This window comes from Pan troglodytes, chromosome 16 (assembly GCF_028858775.2).
Source record: "Pan troglodytes isolate AG18354 chromosome 16, NHGRI_mPanTro3-v2.0_pri, whole genome shotgun sequence".
In the NCBI taxonomy this organism is placed as follows: Eukaryota; Metazoa; Chordata; class Mammalia; order Primates; family Hominidae; genus Pan; species Pan troglodytes.
Genome location: NC_072414.2, coordinates 75476380 through 75497007, shown reverse-complemented (window position 1 = coordinate 75497007; position 20628 = coordinate 75476380). Strand labels below are relative to the sequence as shown.

General features: G+C 39.3%; 2 protein-coding genes across 15 annotated transcripts in view; one reads left to right on the top strand and one right to left on the bottom strand.

The window, feature by feature from the left end:
* TM6SF1 (transmembrane 6 superfamily member 1) overlaps positions 1–17468 on the top strand; it is a 29309-nt gene extending 11841 nt beyond the window's left edge. For 4 of the 12 annotated variants that reach the window (XM_003314840.6, XM_054667878.2, XM_016927311.4 and 1 more), the window contains 7 exons: positions 121–224; positions 2458–2540; positions 3286–3407; positions 5195–5299; positions 7284–7376; positions 7891–8010; positions 17028–17468. In XM_003314840.6, the coding sequence (XP_003314888.2) occupies positions 121–224; positions 2458–2540; positions 3286–3407; positions 5195–5299; positions 7284–7376; positions 7891–8010; positions 17028–17219 (819 nt within the window). In that variant the 3' untranslated portion in view covers positions 17220–17468. Of the gene's footprint in view, positions 1–120; positions 278–2457; positions 2541–3285; positions 3408–5194; positions 5300–7283; positions 7377–7890; positions 8011–11265; positions 11488–16812; positions 16957–17027 lie in introns of those variants that run through there. The other 8 variants (XM_016927312.4, XM_063794288.1, XM_063794290.1 and 5 more) reach the window with 7 other exon arrangements.
* Positions 1–20628, bottom strand: part of HDGFL3 (HDGF like 3) — a 94078-nt gene that overhangs the window by 5862 nt on the left and 67588 nt on the right. Inside the window, exon 6 of one of the 3 annotated variants that reach the window (XM_001149122.8) lies at positions 18350–19823. The exons of the other annotated variants lie outside the window; for them this stretch is intronic. Coding sequence (XP_001149122.2) covers positions 19818–19823 — 6 coding nt within the window. The 3' untranslated portion in view covers positions 18350–19817. Of the gene's footprint in view, positions 1–18349; positions 19824–20628 lie in introns of those variants that run through there. 3 annotated transcript variants of the gene reach the window in all.

The following is a 20628-nucleotide window of genomic DNA, read 5'->3' as shown; positions in this document are numbered from 1 at the left end:
TTCATCTTAGCAGATGAACACAAGTTAGTTCTGCTGTTTTATTTTACTTGCAATACAGGTCTGATGTTCTGCATTTACAGGTCTTATTTAAAGTGGACTTCTTTTTAATGCTTTCTTTAGGGTGAACCATATCTGAACACTGCATATGGGCACATGATCTGCTACTGGGATGGCTCTGCTCATTATCTGATGTACCTGGTGATGGTGGCAGCCATAGCATGGGAGTAAGTCAGTTCACCTGGTGTGTGCCTTTGCCACCTTAGCAACCGATAAGCGGGTATGTAAGGAAACATTATGCATAGAGGCAAATACACAAGCAGGTATACTGGACATGAATATAAGTTCCATGGGTGCACGTCAGACGTGGCTTTATCCTCCTTGTACCACTGCCTTTTGAATATGTCCCTCTGAATTGCTCCCTAGCATGGTGACAGCTCGGGCAGACCCTTTAAGCTTTCTGATTATGTTGTCTTACAAGAATAATTTTTATTTTCAGCAATTAAAGCTAAGCACATCTTAAACTTCATTTCAAAACTTCAAAATTTCCAAACAGCAATCTCATTTCGGTTCAAAGCTTCTGTCCTTCCCCAGATCAGGCACAGCTCTGCGGCTTGGCTCGCACTAAGGCTTGGCTACATGGCTTGTCCATTCACTCCTCCTGTCTCACTCTGCGGCTGGCCCCTTGGCAGTGGATGTGTATGTACAAGGGATTAAAGGAACAGGAGCAGAGTCTTATGTGAAAGGTGCTGGTTTTTGGGTATTGGTACCCCCATCATGATATGCTAGCTTGGTCTTGGGAGGCACACATGTGAGTTCTTTAGAGACCCCAACCACAGGAGCTTCTGCATTGCACTAATCCCTGAAGTGAACGACGTGCTCTTGGGCTGAATTTCTGCCCATGGTGGCACACCCACAGCTTTTTTTCTGCTGGGGCCCCTGTAACCCAGAAGGTACACCCTTTGGGGAGGGATCTTTTCCAAACGTTTCAAGTCCGGCCATCTTCTCAGGCCTCCACTTGCTTCTGGGTTACAGAAAGTCATGCATTCTTGCCCCATACAAGGTTGAAATGTAGTTTAACCAACTATCTCCCTCACTCCCAACATGCACTCAAGGTCAGCTCCAGCTAATTCTTTTTTTTTTTTTTTTTGAGACAGGCTGGAGTGCAATGGCACAATCTCAGCTCACTGCAATCTCCGCCTCCCAGGTTCAAGCGATTCTCATGCCTCAGCTGGGACTACAGGCGTGTGTCACTATACCCGCAAAGTTTGTATTTTTAGTACACAAATCTAAACATTTTTTTCACCATGTTGGCCAGGCTGGTCTCAAACTCCTGACCTCTGGTGATCTGCCTGCCTCAGCCTCCCAAAGTGCTGGGATTACAGGCGTGAACCACCGTGCCCGGCTCCAGCTCATTCTTATCTGTTCTCCTGCTTACAATCCCAGTCATTGTGAATGGGCCTCTTGGGGTCTGGTTACATTTGGCTTGAGGGCTGGGGTGGGGCAGGACGCACACAGTATTCTCGTTTCCCTTCAGAGAATTTCCTTTTGAATTTCTCATAGCCTGTTACATAGTGTGGAGTTTGGGTTATTGGGGTTATCAATTGAAGGAACTTTTTTTATTTTTATTTTGAGACGGAGTCTCACTCTGTCACCCAGGCTGGAGTGCAGTGGTGCGATCTTGGCTCGCTGTAACCTCCGCCTCCCAGGTTCAACCATTTCTCCTGCCTCAGCCTCCCGAGTAGCTGGAATTACAGGTGCATGCCACCATGCCCAGCTATTTTTTTTTTTTTTTTTTGTACTTTTAGTAGAGATGGCGTTTCACCATGTTGGCCAGGCTGGTTTCAAACTCCTGACCTCAAGTGATCTGCCCACCTCAGCTTCTCAAAGTGCTGGGATTACAGGCATGAGCCACCATGCTCGGCCTGAAGGAAGTTTTTGTCAGCATTGAAGATTTGGGGTATATGTCTAGCAGCTCCTTGGCAACATGGGGTACATGTCACTTGTCTTCACCTTTGGGGCTTTGGCCAAAATTCTGTGACCCCAGGAAAAGTCCATTTAACATTATCATTGTAAGTATAACTCATACTTACAATGATTAAAAATATGGATCCAATTTCTTCTTTCAACTTTCTTTTTCCTTTCATGCTGTTGAGTTTCACACACAATAGGGAAATGCAGGAGTCCTGTGGCAGGGATGATCATGTTGTAGTTTAACAGAAGACATAGCAGGCATAATTTCCTATTTAAAAGGACACGAAGAAGGTTCTATAGTATATCACATGGCAATGAAGTTACATAACCAGGGCTCCTTGTGTTTGATTTATTCCTCTCAATTCAATATGTTTTGATTGATGTACTTTACTAGTTTGAATACAAAATAATATTGAAGATCATTTTTTGCTTAGTATTCTAAGACAAACATACCAAGTCAAGATTTTGTTGTTGTTGTTGTTACAGGGAAACTTATAGAACCATTGGCCTATATTGGGTTGGATCTATTATTATGAGTGTTGTTGTTTTTGTGCCAGGAAACATTGTAGGTAAGAAACTTTATCTTAAAGTTCACTTTCCTTTTCTAAAACAATGGGGCTTGTTTTTAAATAGAGAAGCTCTTTTAGTTATAATAGAACCAAGTGATTCCAAGCTTACTAAAAACCTGTTTTGCAGAATAATTCCTTTTTCTCACCTTTAAAAAAAGTACTTTTTAAGAAGTGCTTTGAGCAATTTTCAGACGTGTGCATTGAACAATTTGGCAGTCAAGTTATCAGGGATTCCTGTTTTTTTAGAAGGATCTTGAGGGAGTGAGTATGGTGTTTATGGCTATATTTAGTGTGCAAATATGTTAACTCCTGACACACTATGAGAACTCCAAAAATGTACTTGGAAATTACAAGTACATTATTAATGTATGCAAGAAATCAGGATAGATAGATAGATAGATAGATATAGATATAGGGAGATAGATATATACAAACATATATAGATACCTATCTAGATGTATTTTTTGAGACAGGATCTCACTCTGTTGCCCAGGCTGGGTTGCAGTGGTACAGCCATAGCTCACTGCAGCCTTGATCTCCTGGGCTCAAGCAGATTACTGTAGATAGGATATGCCTGTTAATACATATCTAGTATTTTAAATTGACCTTTTTAATTTGGCCTCATTAAAAATATTGTCTGGCCCATAGCAAAATTTTAGATGACCTGAGATGGGGAGGTATACTAAATATTACTTGTGTTAGATATGCTTTTGGTAACTTCTTTCTCTTTCTCTCTTTTAAATAGGGAAGTATGGAACACGAATTTGCCCTGCTTTTTTCTTAAGCATACCATACACTTGTCTTCCTGTCTGGGCTGGTTTCAGAATCTATAATCAGCCATCAGAAAATTATAATTACCCCTCAAAGGTGATTTTATTAAGCTTTGATGTACCCTGTTCTCAAACTCATAGGGTTCTTTCGCATCCACTGGCCACTGAATTGAACCATGCCTCTGTGGACTGGAGCATTTGGGGCATCCAAACAGTGCGACTGTTTTGATTATGTAGCATTAGCTTACATATTAGTTAATGTAGGCAAGAAGGTCTGTTTCTGTCTGAATACATCTGCTTCTGTTGGCAAGGCCATACTTTGGGGAGCTTCCTGTGCCAGTGGTCACACTGGCTCTAACCATCAGATTCTGCATTAGTGTGTCAAGTGAAGTCCATAGTGTGTGGTTCATCTAGGATTGTTAATGGCCTGGACGTTGAACACCTGGGTTCCTCTGTGACACCTATGCATTTACTACCCCAAGAGGACACTGGAGGGATACTGCTCCTCAAGGTAGTCTACACAGCCATACAATCTTGACTCCAGAGATCCAGGCCCATAGAGACTGGCTACAGGACATCTGAGACACCTCCCTTCCATTCACAGCCAAGGTAGTCAAGGTGAAACAACACTGGCCTGGCAGATACTCTGTTAAGGCCTTCATTTCTAAGCTAGTTTCTCTCTGTTTCTTTTACTTTTCTAGGTATTAGATCATTTAGCAAGATCTTTTAAGCAAAACTGATATATGAAAATATGAATTACTAGAGATAATCAGAATATGACTATTCATTTTACAAAAGATTTTCAGTATAATTCATTAAAATACATTTTAATTGACAAATACTTCATTTGTAAACATTTAGACACCTTCTATGTAAACTCAGGCTGGCACACTGACAGCTGGTACTAACTTCCCTCTGAGGAAAGAGGTGGCTGTTAAAAAGAAAAAGCAAATAGTCAGTCCACCCTTAGTCCCGGCTCCACTGCTTTTAAAGGTTCCATGTCAGTGTGTCAACAGAGTAGGTATGCCATGAGGCATGCAGAATTACTTATCATTATTTTTAATGTGAAAACACAGTGACAGCCAGGGCCAAGCAGGCATTGTCATACAGTGCTGACAGAAACATAAATTCAGAATTGCTCTGCAAAGCAATTTGGCAATGTTATCAACCTTAATAATTCTGGAACCCAATAATTCTGCTCCTAGAGCCCTATCTTCAGGAAATCATCACACAGATACCACCAAAGATTTACAAAGTTGTTCATCATTACATTAAGTATAACAGTGAAAAATGCCTAAATATCCAACAGTGGGAGAATGGCTAAAGTGTGGTGTTTCCATATGGTATTCAGTTTGAGAAAATTTTTAAACATGTGGGAAAGTGTTTATAATATAGGCAGATGTTGAGAGCAAAAAGAACAAATACAGAATTGTTTATATACAGGAATAATTTTATATATAAAATTGTTCCTAATTTTGTGAAAAATGTAGATATATGTGTATGTATATATGTATGTTGTGTGTATGTATCTATTTACATGTATTACTGGAAAAGTATACCAACGGTTAATAGTGGTGTGGCAGGTTTATGGTTTACCTTTAAAATTTATTATCATTAAAATGTCATTTCAAGAAAAAAAGTGGACTCATAAAGCTACAAGGGCCCTTCGAGAGATCATTTAGCCCAAATTCTTCATTTCACAGATAAGGAAATTGAGACTTGAGGAAGGAAATGATTTTCCTAAAGTTCCATGGCCAGTGATTTATGATATAAATTGTGCATCTTCAAAATTCTCTTATCCATCATCATGACATTTAATGTTTCAGATTTCAGATTCTTCTTTGGCACTTTGGGCCTGCTCTTTAGGTACAAACTCTATTTTAGGTTATTCAAGAAGCCCAAGCGAAAGACCTGCTGAGAAGACCATTTGATTTAATGTTGGTTGTGTGTCTCCTCCTGGCAACTGGATTTTGCCTGTTCAGAGGCTTGGTAAGCATAACAGATCATAATAACGTAACATTGTGATACTACTCACATTTCCAAATGGAAAAAAACTTAGAAATATGTTTTTGTTTTTCCATCAGACTTCTTAGAAAACTAACAAACCATTCCTCCCATCAAAGCCTGGAGCCCTGGACCTGCTTCCTGCTGCTCCCAACCCCAGCCTCCTGCTGTCACCTCCTCCTGTCCTTAGATCAAGCTCTACTCAGAAGCATCTTCCTCCCCGTTTTAGGACATCTAAAAAATCAGCCATCAGAGTCTCTCTTTTTTATTCTTTTGATGTTTCTGATTTAAATGTAAATATCTTTGGTAAGGATGGCACCCTAGGACTGCAACACAACTGTGGCACAGAGCATCCCTGTGTTCTCAGGAGGAGGGGCAATGGGGTTGAGGAAGGCGTACCAGTTCAACAATTCACGTGTATGTAGGTAGGGTCATGGGAATGTCTCACTGGTAAGAGTAGTGTTGAGTAAATTCATCTCAGGCCTGGAGTCTTTGTATTGATGTGACTGAAATACATTAAGGGCACATGGGCATTTCATGTTTTCTATTTTCTCTTTATTAATATTTTACTGCAGAGGTTAGGAAAAAGACTCACAGGCTTTGGAGTTAGAATCCTGGCCACTTACTAGCTGTGTGGCCTTGGAAAAACTACTTAACCTCTTGGACTCTGTTTTCCTCTCTGTAAAATAACACTACCTACCTTAACAGTATTGTTTTGGAGATTAAATAATGTACATCAAACACTTGGTAGAGGCTCTTATACATAGTAAATGATTACTGTTAGGATTTTTATTGATCAGTGATCCTTCACAATGCCCCAATTTGATGATTTCTTCTTAGTAGAAATGAATTTGGGAAGTTTAGAATTATATTGTTAATTATATTCAGCTTCAGTGACAATTTCTATTCTAAGCCTGTTGGCGCGCATAACAGTTGGACAGTAGAGTGGCAAGTGTAAGCCCATGCGGGTGACTTTTCTCATTTCAGGGTCTTGGGCTACTGGGGGCCTGTGCAGCAGGCTGGGTTCAGGGTGAGAAGCTGTTTTAAGAGTTATCTTTATCTGTGAAATGTCAGAAACTTTCTGGAGGAGAGCTGGCTAACAGGAGGAGGGGCATGGGGAAGAGAAGTAAAGAAGGCAAGGCCATAGCTTTGCTTAGACCACAGGGCCACTGAAACTGTTCTTTGGTTAGTTTGTTGTAATTCTTAAAGTTCAAACAACAAAAAATAGTGGGCCCCACCTGTATTCCTGCACGGCCATATCCCCTTCCCTGTGCAGGAGAAAAATGTGTGCATGTGTGGGGGTGCATGCAAGGTGGGTAGGGCTTTTGGATTGGGGCCATTTTTACCAACTCTGCCATTGGCCTGTGTTCATATATGCCATCTAGGTGGGACAACATTTATGGCCAAAGACATGAGGAATGGTGCCTGAGGGGAGGAAGGTGACTCAGAGAGGGGACCTAGTAAAGTGCCAAAGAGACTTTCCGGCAAGAGGACCCTGCTTTCAAATCATCTTTTACTGCCTCCAAAGGCCATATACTCTATGATGCACTGGAGACAGGAAGGTGCTATTTTCAAATCTTGCAATGCATAGTAAGATGAATTTGGTGTAGAAATATACTTTTCTTCCTGTAGGGAATAGTGGGCTAAGTTATTTCCAAGAAAAGTGAAACTCATAATTTAAAGCAAGCTGTGCTTTGGCTAGCCAAACCTAGATACTTAAACTCTGAATATCTGAAAAATACCCAAGAATAGGGCATTAGTTTCCATTTCCTGCACCATAATTAACCTTTGCTTAATCTCCTTAGAACAAATCTGCAAAATATTTCCATCATTGATGAACCTCTACAATGCATACGTTTTGTTAAACAGCAAAGCAGCTTGTGACTAAACCTGGCACATTTAGCCTTATCAGCAAACCTAAGAACCAGATGTGATTGTATTTTTATAATGAGTTTATTTTTGTCCTTAGATTGCTTTGGATTGCCCATCTGAGCTCTGCCGATTATATACGCAATTTCAAGAGCCCTATCTAAAGGATCCTGCTGCTTATCCTAAAATTCAGGTCAAGTAGTTATGAAGCCTAAGATTTTTCTAAAATTAATTTTCTTTTTAAAAAATGGGTCCCAGCTGGGTGCGGTAGCTCACGCCTGTAATCCCAGCACTTTGGGAGGCTGAGGCAGGTTGATCACGAGGTCAGGAGTTTGAAACCAGCCTGGCCAGCATGGTGAAACCCCATCTCTACTGAAAAAATACAAAAAACTAGCCGGGCATGGTGGCACATGCCTGTAATCCCAGCTACTCAGGAGGCTGAGGCAGGAGAATTGCTTGAACCCGGGAGGTGGAGGTTGCAGTGAGCCGAGATTGCGCCACTGCACTCCAGCCTGAGTGACAGAGTGAGACTCCACCTAAAATAATAAATAAATAAATAAAAATAAAGGTAAAAAAAAAAAAAGAGTCCCATATAGGAAATAGGAATTAATATTTTCAAAGATGAAAATGTTTACTTTTTTGTACTTTTTAGTCAGGCCAAGTTAACTACCAATTTGCTGATGATGTTATTTCTCTGTTCAATATAGATGCTGGCATATATGTTCTATTCTGTTCCTTACTTTGTGACTGCACTGTATGGCTTAGTGGTTCCTGGATGTTCCTGGATGCCTGACATCACATTGATACATGCTGGAGGTCTGGCTCAGGTACTAAGAATATTCTGTTGTGAAGGTTTACTTGTGGTCTAGGTGTCAATTGTTGAATATATGAAAAACTTCTCTGCTCAGTGTTTTAGACTAGGAGATAGCTATTAGACATGTCACCTTTTGTTTTGCAGTTCTTCAGAAGACATTTCTGCAAGTACATTTTATTTCAATCTCACAATAACTATATGGTAGATGTGCCATCCAGTTACACAGATGAGGAATTTATCTGTGGTCCAGTGAAGTTAAATGATTTGCCCAAGGTTACACACCCAGCATGTGGCATTGTTGTTTTATTGGACTGTTTCACAATCTCTGAATACCATGGCTACTAAAAAAGGATTGAGAGCTGTCACCTTCAAAATGTCCATCCAAATTTAAGACTTCAGAATTCCACTACGCTATGCTATACAGAACCAGGGAAACTGATTTTAAAAATGTTCTGGGCCTGTCGTTTCATTCCTTTTCCGCTGGCACCTTGCCAAATATTTGGCCTAGAGTAGGTGTTCAGTGAATGCTTACTGCGTTTAACTGAAAATGAAATTATCTATGGAGAACTTCACACATAACATAAAGCACATTTTTACAAGATAATTAGCAAAACAAATCAATCTTCTGAACAAGGAAGAAAATTAATTTCATTGTTTTTCTTACTAGAAATAAAACAAATGAACTTATCATTTAAAAACATTAGCTTCATCTTGTTCTTTTCAAGCAGTTATAAGAATGAGGTTCATCTAGAAACTGTAGGCTTGTACAGTCAATTATATGCATGGTATAATAACCATGATCGCAAGACATACTAGAATTCACACGGTTGAAAAATATAGTATTTAAGGGGTCAATGCATTAAATCCTTTCAGTTTGAGGTAATTCTTAATTATAAAATTAGCATAGTAGTATCGAAAAAGTTGATGTAGCATCCAGAAGTAATGGTTCCTGTCCTTTTCTTGAGGGGCTTAAGAAGGAAGAGAACTAACATTTATTGCTCTTTGCTGGTTGTTTTTCCTTTGCAGACCTCTAAATACCCGATTCCTCAGTCCTTGGGGTTTATTTCTGTATTTTAGGTCTTTATCTTTGTATCTTTCAATACCAACTATAAGCTGATGACTTCCAGTTTTCTACCTTCGGCCCACACCATTCCCAGACTCCTGTATTTCATTCCAAACTCAGTCTTTTTACTTGCATGCCTCACTAGCACCTCAGATTTAATATATAAAATAGGACCTGATCCTCCCCACAACCTTCCATTTTTTCATTATCTGTTTAAATAGTCCAACTGCATCCAGCAACTCAAGCCAGAAACTTGGAGTAATTATTTACACTCCTCATCCTCTACATCTAGACCACCACTAAGTCCTTTTTTTTTTTTAAGAGACATGGTCTTGCTCCATCTCCCAGGCTGGAGTGTGATGGCACAGTCATAGCTCACCGCGCCTCAGACTCCTAGGCTCAAGCAATCCTCCTGCCTCTGTCTCTAGAGTAGCTGGGACTACAGACATACACCACCGCACACAGCTAATTTTTAAATTTTTTAAAGAGATGGGTGGGATCTTATTTTTTTGCCCAGGTTATTCTCAAATGCCTGCTTCAAGTAATCCTCCTGCCTCAGCCTCCCAAAGTGGTAGGATTATAGGTGTGAGCCACCACACCCAACCAGGTCCAGTTAGTTTTACTCCAGTGATTCTCCAACCCATTTTTTTTTTCCAGCTCCGCTGCCCCTACACTAGTCTGAGCTCTCATTACCTTACTTCATGCCAGGCAAACCATGTTAAAAGTTTTACTTACCTATTTGTCTAAGGATAGGCTATGTGCTCTGCTGCTGTAACAAATACTCAGAGTAGCTTAACATAATTAAAATTTTAATTCTTTTTTATGCCAAGATCATGTGGGATATTTTCAAGGTCCAGGCCTGGCACCAGGTCAACTGAGGGGAGGCTGCTGACTGTGGTCTTCCTGCCTGCCTCAGAATAAACAGCACAATGGACACATAATATTATCTTTTGTAATAGCTCTGGAAAAAAAACCCCAATTTAAAGATGAGGAAGCTGAGGCTCAGTCCACCTGAAATTATTTGCCTAAGATTACAGTTATTAAATGGCAGAATAGGTTTATGAAATCCTGTCTGACTCCAAAGCTCATATTCTTCACCATTGTGTTATCTCACCCACCCCATGCAAACAATGAACTATGGCACAGAGTCCTACAGCACAAAAGACTGTATGTAGTACGAGGTGTTGGAGAACCTTGTGGGTGGAAGGCAGTGACATTCTGAGTTGGACTCTGAGGGCCAAGTGGGGCTTTATTAGGCTGAGCCTCTCCAGGGAATAACCCAGGGAAACACTGAGGTGTGGGCATATGCAGCAGGTCTGAGGGCAGAGTAAGCCTTGCCTTTTTTTTTTGGCCTGGTTCCTCTGCCTTATTCTCCTGTATCCTTCAGAACAGATGGCCGCATACCCACTTCACTCTTGCCAGCCCTTTCTTTAGAGGATTAGACTGTTCAGTTTGACAGCTGTTCAGTTTGACACCTATTACCTGTGTGCTTTGCCTGCACAATCAGGCCTCCTCTGCCTGCCATGTGCCTGGTCGGCCTGGTACCAGTCCCTGATGCAGGAATGCTAAGTGTCATCAGCCAGCAGGCTGGTTAAAGAGACCAGATGTTGGACCTGGTCAAGTCTCAGGAGACAAATGGAAACAGCAGGAAAACCTAGGCAAAAGCCTAGTCACATGGCCAGGGTCAACAGTCAGGAAGCTTAGGAAGGTCATAGCTTAGAGGAAAATGGGCATGGTAAGCCTGTAGCAATAAGACAAACCCTAATCTGTTGGTGAAGCTAAGCTTGCAGATGGGCACTTATTACTCCAGCCAAGTGGTTCTCAGAAGGGCAGTGTGGACTACAGAGCAGCTGGCAGCCGCAGGGGCATTACCTCGTTCATGTCAGACGTCAGGCATCCTGGGGCTTATCCATCACTGCCCAGTTGATAAGGCAGCCTGAAGCCCCTCTCTTGATGGTGAATGCCCAGATCCAGAGCCTAAGGCTAAGGACCAGATCCTGTAAATGTCAGAAGGATGTTTCTCCCAGCCCAGCAGGTGAAGACAGACTGAGTAAAGAATTATGGGTCTGATTCCCATAGCTCTTGGCTGAGCTTTAATATCTACCCACTTATAGTGTGTAGGCTAAGGAAAAGTTAGAAGCCATGCCGCAACAAAACAATAGATATGACCAGAATACTGAATTACGTTATTTGTTTTGTACTTAGCAAATACTCGCTTATGAAATGGAGTCTCATCTTATGGGAGTATCTGACACATTCATCACAGAAAGCACTCTCCAGCAAGGCACGGTGGCTCACACCTATAATCCCAGCACTTTGGGAGCCCGAGGTGGGTGGATTGCTTGAAGTCAGGAGTTTGAAACCAGCCTGGGCAACATGGTAAAACCCCATCTCTACAAAAAATACAAAAATTAGGCTGGCGTGATGGCATATGCCTGCAGTCCCAGCTACTAGGAAGGCTGAGGTGGGAGGATCGCTTGAACCAGGAGGCAGAGGTTGCAGTGAGCCGAGACTGTGTCACTGCACTCTCCAGCCCAGGTGACAGAGAGAGACCCTGTCTCTCCCACCACCACAAAAAAACAAAACAAAACAAAAATAGGCATTTTTCTGTAACTTTAATCAGCATCTTTGCTTGCTAAAATTGCCATTCTTATTTAGAAGCCTTATGCATTCATGATCCTACTAACTTTACTAAAACTTACTTTTACTGAAACATCTAGTAAACTCTCAAGAATCTATGCAACTTAGTAAGGGAAAAAAAAACCACCTTTGAAAAGTTCTAGATCAGTATAGGCCAATGGAAGAAATATTGAGTAGTGGCCAGGCGCAGTGGCTCACACATGTAACCCCAGCACTTTGGGAGGACCAGGCAGGTGGATCACCTGAGGTCAGGAGTTTGAGACCAGCCTGGCCAACATGACGAAACCCCGTCTCTACTAAAAATACAAAAAATTAGCTGGGTGTGGTGGTGGGCATCTATAATCCCAGCTACTTGGGAGGCTGAGGCAGGAGAATTGCTTGAACCTGGGAGGCAGAGGCTGCAGTGTGCCAAGATCACGCCTACTACACTGCAGCCTGGGTGACAGAGCAAGACTGTCTCAAAAAAAAGAAAGAAAAAAGAGTGAGTAGTTATTGGGGCCTTGATTTCAGACCATGTAGGAGTCTGCCAAATCTGCTGCCTTCAGAAATCAAAAGATCAAGGAAAGAGTAAAAGAAGATTGAATAAAATGAAACCAGGACACATTTTAGACCAAAGAGTTCCAGTGGGGACTTACTCATAACCCAGGTATCTTTTCATATAAAATGCTAACCATAGGATTAAAGCTGCAAGTGTAATCTGAAAGGCATTATAGGCTGCTTAGATCCACTTATTAGCATTTCCTATCAATTGAAGCATTTTCTTTGCTAAAATATCAATGAAAATGAAAAAAAGCCAAAGCCAGTAGAGTTCATATAGTTAGGAACATAAGCTCTGGAGGTGAACTGGTTCAGATTCTAGCCTGTTGCTGATGAGCACAATGACCTTGGCTACTTTACCTCTCTGATCCTCAGTTTCCTCTTCTGTAAAGTGAGGATAATAACAGTAGCTTTCTCATGGAATTGCTGTGAGGGCTGGATGAGGTAATTATGTAAAGGGCTTAAAACAGTGTCTGGCACATAACAGCTATGTAACCCTTTGTTGCTATTATTACTGGTAGAAGATTCCCAGTAAGAATTTGGAGATATGCCTTATGTTGTTCCGAAGATTAACCTGAAGACAAACTAATTAAATTAAGTGTATTGTATATAATTACCAAGAAAACAAAGAAACTGGGTGAAAGCTTTGGGACAGACTCACCATGGGCTTGGTAAGGAGCCTGCCATCCCACAGCCAGTGAAGGAGGTTCAGTTACTTCAGTCAGGTGCTGCCCTCAGACTCTCTAACTCCCTGGCTATGTAGGTGCTATGTCATGTCTTTTTCTCACAAAGAGATATGGAAACTTACGTGTGAATAATTTGGTTGTGAAGAGTTAACTCTACTGAAGTAAATTTCTTTATCCTTTTTTTTTTAACTTGAGACAGGGTCTTGCTATGTTGCCCAGGCTGGTCTCAAACTCCTGGACTCAAGTGACCCTCCTGCCTTGGCGTCCCAAAGTGCTGGGATTATAGGTATGAGCCACCACGCTCAGCCTGGAAGTAAATTTCATATGGTTTTTCCCTCATGGAGACGTTAAGAAAAATCTGAAAGTAACAGTTTAGGAAGAACATGGATAGTTGGGATACTAATGCAAATCTTGTTTTCTTCATTTGCTTCTGGTGTGATTCATTGCTAAACATCTTTATTTAGTATTAAATTATACTGATTTAACATCTTTTATGTACTTATCCTTTCATGGAGACACTCACAGTAAAAAGGTCAAAAGGTCAAGAGAATCTAAAAACAAAGGGCCCAGATTTTCTAGAGTCGAGCACCAGATCATGAATGGGTATTTCAGTTTTGTATTTGTGTCTACAGAATAGCCCCAAGTGCTTGACACTGTCTAAGCATGTCACAAACATCACCTCACTGAACCCTCATAACAACCTATGAGGTGGGTTCCACACCTCACCCAAGGCCATACGGCTGGTTTGTGGTGGAGCTGTGATTTGACTCTGGATGTCTAGTTCCAAAGTCAGTGTTCTGAACCAATGAACTATGTTGCTCAGAAAACTCTAAGAAAAGATAACACAGTTCTAGATTAGCTATTTATACTGTATTAGCAAAAGACCCTGGCTATCATCCCAATGGTCACCTAAGTTTTCTGCCTATAACATTCACATGGACATATAACACTCTTTCAGTTCCTCCTTCTGGAACCACGATTAACTTTTTTAGTTATCCTTTACAGATTGTCTCTCTATACATGTAAGAAAACAGCTCTTAAAATTTAACCTTTGTTCACCTTATTGTCTCATGTGCCATTCCAATCATCCATTCTTAAAAAAAAATCAGAGTATATCTCTTAATTATTTCTGTAAGGTGAAAATGATTTAGAATGAAGCAGAAGAAAAATTATTAGGGACTCAACCTCACATTGCTAAATTCTGGAGAAATTTCTAGGATCAACAACTCATATCTGTAATCCTGGGCCTCCTGTTAATTCAGCAGCACTGAGTTCACTGAGCCACCTGACCCCAGCACAGGCTCAGGCTGAGCTCTTCAGGTCCTGCCATGAGAGGCCTTGTGCTGCTGGGAACATCACCCAGGAGAAAACCTGCAGCCCTTTATTAGCTATGTGCTTGGGAAGAGAAAACTCCTCAGGTGAGACTGTTTTTCTGAACTTCAGAACCCTGAACACTTAACATCCTATGCCTTAGGAGAAAGCTATGGTCAGGTGCTCACTCAGCTGGAAGTGTGGCCACCATAAGTACATCCATTAGGACTATGAGCAGTACTGGGAGCTGCACACAACTGGCCTTAGAGTTCTTCTCTCACATACAAATGCCTCTTTTGATTATGAATGTTAAAATTTTTGTGCCTTGTTTAATAATTCTGAATAAAGAGGCCTACTAAAATACATACAAAACTAGAGAAATGCTTTGTAGACCCTTTTTGTATTTTGACAGTCACAAGTCCATTGTTGTTGAACGTTTATTGAGCTCTAACAATGTGACAGGTGCCACACAAAACATTAGACACAGTACCTGCCCAGTGGGCTTACAATCTAATCTAAGGACATGAATCTTTTTTTTTTTTTAAAGACAGAGTCTCACTCTGTCACCCAGGCTGGAGTGCAGTGGCACAATCTTGGCTCACTGCAACCTCCACTCCCCGGGTTCAAGCAATTCTCCTGCCTCAGCCTCCCGAGCAGCTGAGATTACAGGCGTCTGCCACCACGCCCGGCTAATTTTTTGTATTTTTTAGTAGAGATGGGGTTTCACTATGTTGGCCAGGCTGGTCTTGAACTCCTGACCTCAGGTGATCCACCCGCCTTGGCCTCCCAAAGTGCTGGGATTACAGGCGTGAGCCACTGCGCCCGGCCGTGATTCACTTAATGTTGCCATGAGTTTGCTGTTCATGAAAATGAGGTATTAACTGCACTGGTTAGTGCAGGAAAAGAGCCTACAGAATCACTGACTTTTTACACAGGCTCCCCTATGCAAGTAGGCACAACTGCTCATATTTATTCTCTCAAAGTATGGTTGGCATTTCCCCAAATTTGGTGATTTTGTGATGTGTACAAGTATCTATAAAGACAGAACCACCAAACCCAGATTTCTGAGAACCAGGGATCAAATTTGGCTTCCAGTCCAGAAGAAAATGCTTGGTTATATATTCAGAAAAACACTATTATTCAAAACAGGCCCTAAGGAAAAACAGTACAGGAGCCATGCTCCTGCTCAGAGCTCCTAGAATGTCCAGAAAGCACCTCCTCAGGGCAGCCCTGAAAGTGCCCTTTACTCTCAAGGCTTTTTTGTCCTCGGAGCCCAGAGATGCAAATACATTTGCTGGGTTCTGCCTGGGCATCTACCCAGGGGAGGTGTATCTGAGGGCCGAGTCCTCTCAGTGCCTCATGGATCACAATGTAGACAATCCACGTGCTGGTCCTTGGCAATACATCATGCTAATTTAATTTATATCTCCAGAGTAGCAAAAATGTACCACAGATCTCCAGAATATATCAGGAATTTGTAAAAATGCAGCCCATTAAAATATCTGCCACTGATAAAAAATTCATAAAGATGCTGCTTAAAAAAACTTGTCCTTTTCTTGTCATGGTGAAGTCAAGTAAGTAACACCTTTATCTGTGAAATCACTCAGCAGAATAAATTGGTTTCATATGGAAGGAAATGTAAAATAACTTATATGTATTTAAAGCAAATTATCTAGTTCTTCATTCTTGTTACTTCTATGCCTTCTCTATAGTGCAGTCTTTTGTCTCTTTGATCCTGATGAACTGATAATTTACTACTTATTACATTTAGATTCCCAATCCTTTATTCATGTGTATCTTGAATTTCAGCAAGATATGAAAATGCAGACTCCAGGGGTACATTTTGTAATGATACAAGCCTTCTGAGGAAATTTTCTGACAGGAGCTTTTAATCCTGCTGTGGTCTGTTTTACCCTTTCCAATACAGTTTTCCTCTGTGCTTGCGAAAAATATCAAAAAAGACCAATTGGCACATTCTGAATGTGTTTTCTGAACAAGTATATAAGTAGAGAGGGAGGCCATTTTGCAAATGTGGATAATGCTGACAAGTCATACTTCTAAATAAATTATAATTTGATTTAAAAAGGTTGCCTGCATGTACATTTGCCATTTTACAAAGAGCAACCGTACTCCTACCTCCACCCAAGTTGGTAACAACCTTATCTTACAAACAACCCTTAATATTTTAAAAGCTGCAGAAAAAACAAATACATGAATAAATGAATAAACAAAAAACACATAGGGAAAGGGTATGAGCTCTTGCTCCAAGGAGTAGATGAAAGACTGATAAATGAAGCTGAGGTCCCCCTAGTGCTTCCCTTTCAATAGTTTGTTATGCTAAAAATATTTGTTTTTTAAAACTCTGCGCTTTCTTCATTTTTATTGGAACACAATTTGTGAACCACAACTGAGTCTGTATGTAGGATCTCCAGAACACAAATCAGAAAAAAATTTGAGATTTTATTCAGATTTTTCTATTAGATTGAGCCACTAATGTTCGGTAAGGGGCACTTGATGGTTAAAAAACACAACTGGCATGATAAAACTACACTAAATAATATCTACTTTATTTGAACAGTCATATCAAGAATGGCCCTAAATTTAATCAAGGACTAAATTTAATGAAAGTCTCTGACATTAAAGACTCTGGATTGTTTGAAGGTATTTTGCCTGCAGGTGAGACTGGTTTTGAGGGCACAGAAACGTAGCCTCAATGAACCATTCAGAACTCATCATGCATCCAACTGAACACGTTTCATGCTTACCCAATTTTTTTTTTTTTAAATGCAACAGGCTCAGTTTTCTCACATTGGTGCATCTCTTCATGCTAGAACTGCTTATGTCTACAGAGTCCCTGAAGAAGCAAAAATCCTTTTTTTAGCATTAAACATAGCATATGGAGTTCTTCCTCAGCTCTTGGCCTATCGTTGTATCTACAAACCAGAGTTCTTCATAAAAACAAAGGCAGAAGAAAAAGTGGAATAAAAATATTACTTCATGTTCCTCCTTTCTAAATTACTAACTTTTGTTATACTGGTACTGATATTTTGTCCCATTTCACTCTCTTCTCATACGTGAGTACTTAAGAATATGTACATTCTTGCTCTGCACTGTATGTGTGAGCTATATGGTATTGTGTAAATTTTTTTTGAAGGAAAATGGAAATTCTTGAGAAACAGTTTGTTTAAAGAAATATATTCAAAATCATTTGTGAATAAACTTGATCATCCATCTCAATATTGTTTGACATATAAAATAATTATAAGTGTAAAAAATTACAATTTAGTGCCAACAATAGTGAGCATGAAATGAAACTATTCAAAAGAGAATACGGCCTGTGCATATTAAAAAATTCAAAACAGGGAATGCAGACTGGAGGAGTAACTTTTGCAAATAAGATGAATATGCTTCATTATTAAACTCAATATAAAAGGCAAATCATCAGAATATTTTTAAATGTTGTTTGAAAAATGTTTTCCCAAGGAAAGTTTATTATTTGCTGCTGTTTTAAGAAAATTACTTTTACTAAATTTTTTTGTGTGAATTTAAACAGCTAAATAGGGATCAGTAACTTTATCTCTATCCTTAATGAACACTTGTTTTATTGGTGGCTGGAAATATTTCTATTGTATTTCTGTGTATATTTTTAATAAAATTATTTTTGGCCTCTTATAAAGACAAATCTTATTAAATTTGAAACATTTCATATATACACATAAAACGCTTTTAAAGAAAATTTGTGAGTTGTATATTCCAATTCAAAATGTCATCTACATTCCCCTTATGTTTCAGTGTGAGCAATGAAGAGGTCTTTTGATGAATTAAATTTCATTAATTAAAAAATACATTCAAATATTCAAAATTAAAAAGGACCTTTTAAGGAAGAAGTATTAGATTGACATCCCTACTATCTTTTTATGAACTTTTCATGTTTGGGATTGTATGTTGAGTATACTAGAGAAAATCAGTATTCACTAAATGAAAGAAACACACCAAAAATACAAACAGCCACCTCCTCACTGTGCCCTGGAATGATAAATGGACTGGTGCTTTCATACCCTTAGCTGCCATCATCACCATCATCATTATTAATGGCCCTAGGCTTTTAGGTCTGCTCACATTTTCTCATGTTTTTATTAGCTCTCATCAAGAAAACCAAAAGAAAATGGGATACAAATCAATGCATGGATAATATCAAGTTACAAAATCTAGGGTCCACTGGGCTGGTAAATATGTAAGTGTAAGCAAATCATGTAGTCATCTCCCCATCATCCCCTACAGTGTTTTCAAATAATCTAAAACCCAGAGAGTGTTTAAAAAAAAAAGAAAGAAAGAAAAAGAAAAACCCTCACCTGCACTTGATTCTATTGTCAGCTTGCTGTGAACAATTTTTGCTTTAATATATGAATTACATTAATACCTCACGTTACATATATGAAGCCAAATTACACTAACTTAGTTTGCTTACAACCTCAAATCTTACTCCCAGTACACATTCCAATAAATTTATTCTGTAAAAACAATACATTTTTTTGTTTTTGATTTTTTTACAGTAAACTTTTCAACTACAAACCTTGAATACGCGAAAGATGTTCCAAGGACAAGCATTAACAGGATTGATAAAACCCAAACTGACTAAATGTGTTCTCACAATATAAGCTGGCATAAAAATAAATAAAATTCTCTATTATCACAATAGCAACAATAATGTACACATAATAATGGTTTAAGGATGAATATTAACTATTCTAATTGTAGTTCCAAAAGAAAACAGTTTATTTTAAAAGTCTACATTTAAAAGTCAATGCTTTGTCTGGTTTCCCATAGGGCTGTTGCTGATTCCAGCTTTAAAATGTAAAGTATCCACCTTGAGTGCTTAGCTCAAAATTGTATTGGCACTGGGAAAAAAATAAATCATTGCCTTTATTTTGGAGTAACACAAAAAGACTCACTAACTTCACATATAGAAACTTAGTTTGTGTACATAACAATATGAATTTTGAGAAGTATAAGCTGTCAACTAGCTATTTCTAATACGGAATAGATATTTTACAATATGGTTAAACTTTACACATGGCCTCAAAACTGAAGGACAATTTTAATTTCGTCTTCAATATACCAACGTTATGTATTTAGGAATTAATTCCTGGGTTCTGTCACAGAGAGGAAATCCCATTCTTAAGCATTATGTTGAGTGGTCATCTAAAAAATGTTAATTTATATTTAACTGAGTGTTTGATGATGGTGGGGTCAAGGCAGGAAAACGATGATCATAACTGCCTTGATAAAAGGATCCTAGACATGTATAAGTCTGCGCAAAAATCTTGATAATCCTTAGTGGTTAAGGGCAACTTCATGCAACCAAATAACATGAAATTAAATCAGTAACTTTTAAAAAAGGCTAAAATGTCTTTTCCCCCCGAAACACAACAGAGAGGAATATGAATAATGTACATACAAACTGGGGTTCTGTCAATGACAACAAGGACTATGTGTTGGTTCATATCAAATCCAAGAATATTAGACAACCAAACATATAACCTTCTTGTGGTTTCTCTTAATATGCAGCATTCATTATGGTAGTTAGGTCTGTAAAAAAAAAAAAAAGAAAGAAAACAAGCCTTTAGATGATTTAGGATACTAACAATGAGAGCTATCCACACCTAGATAGTACATAATTGGGTTTTCTGAAATTTTAATATGCACTGCAGCATTAACAATACTTACTGAGCAAGAGCAGCTTCTGTGGCTTTGCTTTAGACCTGTCAGTGCAAAAAGTTAAAGGAAATACTAGGGTATTTTTAGTGTCCCATAGAAAAAAATTATAAACCTTGTCTACTGTCTGTTAGGACAGAGTGCAGCAGTGCACATTCTACAATTCTAGGACTATGTTTATTGCTGGAATACATCATCAGTGGAGAAATTGATATAATCTATCTTTGTGAGGACATTCTTCAGAAAGAAAGGTAAGCTGTGTAAAATTTAAAAAGCACTTAGAGTGTGCACCAATTAATCTTCAGAATATTTATAACTTAATTACTTGTGACACATAGCTCAAACAAATGTAGAAGTTAATCACGATGTACAAAGTCTCTGACTTCTTGCTTTTAAAAAAAACATAAAGGATAAGAGGAAGCCTAGATTTCTTTTAAAATTTAGATGGCATCCGTGTGACAAACAGAAAATAAAACATTTGTTTCATAAAAGAATTATGTTTCTATTTGGGTCCCACTTTAAATTGTGTCTGGTTCTATTTCCCCAAAAGGATGCTATTTTTTCCCCCTCATCATTAACCCAAATATATTAAACCCCCTAGTAATACCCTCATGGGATGAATGAAAGAGGGAACTCAGCCCTCAAATATTTTTTCTAAAAACAGCCTGCTTCCACTCTT